At 38.2% G+C, this 5,145-nt stretch overlaps 1 protein-coding gene across 1 annotated transcript in view; it reads right to left on the reverse strand.

Moving 5' to 3' along the window:
• Positions 1 to 1,247: 1,247 nt before the first annotated feature.
• The window catches only part of LOC102486746 (keratin, type II cytoskeletal 6A-like), an 8,646-nt gene continuing 4,748 nt past the window's right edge, over positions 1,248 to 5,145 (reverse strand). Inside the window, 1 exon segment of the mRNA XM_014584243.2 lies at positions 1,248 to 1,320. Coding sequence (XP_014439729.1) covers positions 1,248 to 1,320 — 73 coding nt within the window.

A 5,145-nucleotide genomic window follows, 5' to 3' on the forward strand; every position in this document is an offset into this window, starting at 1 on the left:
GGTGGTATCAGGGACTCTCACACACCTTTTCCTAGCAAAAGGGAGTTTCTCTTAACTCCAGCCTATAAATCTTGGCCAGCTGAGTACTCCATTTCCCTTTCTATGCTATTCCTCCTAGGTTTTCTTTTCTTTCTTTCTTTCTTTTTTTTGAGAGATTTTTGCTATAGGGCGCGTGCACTCGGAAAGACAGACAGAAAGCGAGAAATCACCCTCTGGTGGGGATGGCCACACCGCAATTCCTTCTCCTCCATTCTCCTCTCAAGATCTTGGGCACGCACGCACACATACCCAGTGTGAATTTAAGCTACCGAGTCTGGGACTCAAACTGCGGTCGACTACATGGGAATCCAGTGACATAGCTATTATACCAATTGCTGGTCCCCCTCCTGGGTTTTCATCTTTCACAAAACTTCAATCTCTCCTTGGTGGTCTCATATATTTTTTCTTTAGATAGTCCACTTGAGATGTGTCCACCTAATTGTTGTTTTATTCCTTCAATGGGGAAACACTCACTGGGTACTCCATGTTGATCCCCCTCCAACAACCTGATTTGTTTGTTTTTAGCACTTCTTGCTCTCTGACATGACAAGATGTTCCAGGATTCTTCTGTCTATTTCCTGCACTAAGTCCCTAAATCAGTCATTTCTCCAAGGGGCCTTCATTCCTAGCTAGTCAGGAATATATAAAAAGATTTATTTGAAGGAATTAGCTCACATGACTACAGTGTCTGTTAAATACAAAATCTGCAGAGCCGATGTGCCAAGTTGGCTATGAAGACTGAAAGCTTCTGTAGGAACAGAAATAGTTAATGTTCCATTTTGAAGACCCTGAGGTAAGGGAATGCTCTCTTACTTAGGGGAGGGTCAGCCTTTTGCTCTATTTAGACCTGCTACTATCGAATGAGTCCTACTCACATGATCATATTAGGGAGGGCAATCTGCAATACTCAGTCTGCTGATAAAAATGCTAATCTCATCTGAAAATGTCCTCCCAGAAACACTCAGGATACTGTTTAAACAATTATCTGGGCATCCTGACATCCAATTAACCATCATACTAATATTTAGTAATAGTATTAGAAACCAAAATCTTGGTACTAAGTATATTCGTTACCACCGTTTCTGGGCCCTGTTAGGTGATAGAACCAGAAAGTTATGTTTATATATGGGCCCTGTACATAAACATATTTCTATGTAATATTATTAATAGATGTAGCCATCTGTATCTGTAAGAAGCTAAACATAAGTTTATGCTGATGTCTCTGATTCTAATTCATTGTCATATGGATGGTTTTGGCCTTTCCCTTGCTTATCTGCAACCCTACACAACAATGGTGAAAAACCAGGCATCAACTATTTGCCATCCATTTACTTAATTGTTCTAGTCCACAATATATGCTATGCTGGTTAATTTTATGAATCAATTTGAAGGGAATATTGCCCAGATATTTGGCAAAACACTGTTCTGGGTGTGTCTGTGGGTGTATTTCTGAATGAGATTAACATTTGAATTGGTGGACTGAGTAGAGCAAACTGCCCTCACTAAACTGAGTAGACCTCATCAAAATAGTTAAGGCTTAATAGAACAAAGAATGAGTAAGAGAGAATTCCTTTTGCCTTACTCTTTTGAGCTAGGACATTTTTCCAGCTTTTGGACTCAACTTAAAACATCGACTGTCTTGGATCTCCAGCTTTCTGGCTGCAGATCTTGGGACTCATCAGACTCCATAATTACATCAGCCAATTCTTTTTAAGGAATCTTTCTATATAGACAGACAGATAGATAGGTAGATAGAGATTAACTACAGAGTGATATGTAAATAAATAGAGATAGACCTCTCTAGCCTACTGGCTCTATTTCCCTGAATAACACCAATACACAAATACATTGGTTTCAGAATTGTTCATCCTTGGCCCCATGGGAAACAACCTTATCAGTTAGAGTACTGGATTCTTAAACTACTGTGTCCACGTCTCAAATTGCGCAATTGGCCATGTGAGATCCAGCCACTTTAACCAGCGCACCATGCACTGACCCCAAATTGTCTTGATTTTTAATTCCAAATTTTAGTCATTATAACTAATCTATGAAGAAGTATTTACTTTTATATGGCAACCTTGTACCTTTCAACTTTGCTATTTTATCAGTTTCAGAGAAATTTTGATGTTCTTTGGTATTTTCTAGAGAGACTGTAATGTTATATGAGAATAAAGACAATTTCATTTCTTCATTTCTAGTCCATATAACTTTTATTGCTTTTTCACATTTTATTATTAAAACTTCGAATACAATGAAAATAGCAGTAGAGAGAGAAGACATTCTTGCCTTGCTCTTAATCTTGGGTAATCTTAATCCAGTTTCTTACTCTGTGGTACGATGTTACCTATAGGATTACATTTAGATATTTTTTAACCAAGTTGAGGAAGTTGTCTATTTCTTCTTTGCTGAAAAGTCCTTTATATGGATACTTGTATTTAATGTCTTCAAATGTTAAACTAGTCTTGCATATGAGGAAAAAAAATCCTCCTTTGTTGTAGTGTATAATTTTTTTATATACTTGGAAAGATTCAATTTATAATATTTTGTTGAACATTTTGTGTCTATGCTTATAATAGGTATTGATCTGTAGTTTTTCTTCTTGAATATCTTTATCTATTGACCTCCATAGAATGAGTTAGAAAATGCTTCCACTGTCTTTATTTTGTAGAAGAGATTGTAGAGTATCATTGCATTTTTAAATGTTGATATATATATATATGTGTGTGTATATATATATATACACACACACATATATATATGTATATGTGTGTGTATGTATGCATATATGTGTATGTGTGTATATATATATATATATAAACAAATTTACTACAGGGCAAGACAGTCAGTGAGGGAGAGAGAGTAGGAAAGTGAGAAATGACTAGAGAGGATGGGCATGTCATGATCCCATCTCCTCCATTCTCCTCTTGGAATTTTGGGCACGGGCCCACACATGTCCAGTATGTTTTTCAAGCTGCCAAGTCCAGGAATCAAACCGCACAGTCAGTCATGTGGGATCCAACTGCCTTAGCCACCAAGCCACTAGCTGGCCCAATGTTGATATAAGTAACCAATAAAAATAGCTTCATCTTGTACTTTCTTTTTGGAAGATTATAAATCATTGACTTAATTACTTTAATATATACATGGCTATTCTGATGATCACTTTCTCTCTGTGTAAGTTTTGGTAGTTTGTGCCTTTCAAGAATTTGCTGCATTTCACCTAAATATAAAATTTATTGACATAGTTGTTTATAATACTGCTTTATTATGCTTTAAATGTCCATGCACCATAATATTTTAATTTTATTTATATATGTATAAACACACATATACTTTTTTTTAACCTACCTTTTGCATATTGCTATATTTAAGATCATTTTCCTTGTGAGTTACTTTATTTTCGATTATTCCTAATGGGCACATAATAGTTTGTGTACTCAGTGTGTCAGTTTAGTTATTATATAACTATTGTTAGGGAGGTTCTGGACAAAAACAGAGAAGGTACCAACATGAGAGGCTGCCCATGCTGCTGAGGGAATGGTTAAAGGTAACACAGAAGGATACTGATACGACGAGATCCAGAAATACTCTCTATGCATTTTTCAATCCAAGAAAACTGTCTCTAGGGATATGAGAGCCAAAATGACATATGGAGAAAGGGGGAATGATATGGCCTAGGACAGCACACATTGACTGATCAACCCACCATATCATGAGTTCTCCTGTATACCTTTCTAGATGTCAAACCACAAGCCTTCACATTTCAAAAACTAAGCATCTGAATTCTGTATCAGGTTCTTTAGCTCTTTAAATTTATTAACTCTAATGACTAAATTTTCCCAGTAATGAAGATAGATGTGACACATATTCATGCACACACACCTTCCCACACTTGTACTATTTCCTCATGATACATTTCTAGAAGTATAATTCCAGCTCAAAAGAATGCAGATACTAATTCCTGTGGATACACATTGTCAGGCAAATTTATTGGTCATGGGGCAGTTCTAAGCATAAATTCAAAGTTTTATTATCTTGTCAAATGACTAATTCTTTTCTCTAATTAGCAAGAAATATGTTTTCTAACTGAGCATTTAGGGTGAGTACTGGTGTGTGTGTGGGCGGTCTTAGAAACGAATTCAGAAAGACTAAGCCAACGTTCCTGGTATGGACAGTTAAAGTAGAGTAGACAGTAATGGGTGCAATAATGGTGGACCAGACACTCCCACTCTACTTGTCAACAGTATAAGGGATTTAATCAGAGAAGGAACCTTGAATGTCAGGATGCCATAGTGCTGTTTGATGAATGTCTCTATTGGAGTAGAGTGAAGCAAACGGAGATTTGGAGTCTACATTTAAAATAAATGGTATTTTTCCATAGAAAAGCTTAAGAAAGACTAGCGTCATGCATTATTTTGTAAATCTGCTTTATTTAGCAATTACAGGAGAGAAAAGGACAGAGAATGAGATATATAGTGTTTGTACACACATATACTGTCATGGTGCTCTCAGGGCTCACAACATTTGTAAGACAGAGACTATCAGGGCCAATGGGCATTAAAGGAAAGTTCCCTTGGTTTGTTGTAGGACCCAGGCAGTGTTTTCTGCAATGAAAAGGACCAAAGGTAATTTTCTACCACTGCTCAGACTCAAAGATAGAATTTTTGGGGAAAGAGAAGAGCTTAGTATCAGAGTGAGGCACCAGTTGTGATTAAACTGTGATGTCAAACAGAGATCAGCCTTCTGATGGTGAGCATGGAGGTCAGATGGAGCAGGCAGAGACAAAGAGGAACTGTGAGGGCACTCAGCACCCTCCACCACATCTCAGAGAGCAGGACAGAGCAAGGCCAGGACAGGACAAGCAACCTGAGAAGGGACTCTGAAGCTATAGAGGAACCACAGGACAGTGGGGACCATGAGCTGGTGGCAGCACTTAGTGCTTGTAGCTCTTCCTGCTAGAGGAGGAGGAGGTGGTGGTGGTGTACTTGATGGAGGAACTGCCACCCCCAATGGAGCTGAGGCCACCTCCCAGGCCTCTGCCGCTGCCGGAACTGAAGCCTCCTCCCAGGCTGTGCCCACTGCTGTAGGAGTAGCCGCTGGATTCAC

The sequence above is a fragment of the Tupaia chinensis genome, unplaced genomic scaffold (assembly GCF_000334495.1).
Source record: "Tupaia chinensis unplaced genomic scaffold, TupChi_1.0 Scaffold146085_1, whole genome shotgun sequence".
Taxonomy (NCBI): domain Eukaryota; kingdom Metazoa; phylum Chordata; class Mammalia; order Scandentia; family Tupaiidae; genus Tupaia; species Tupaia belangeri.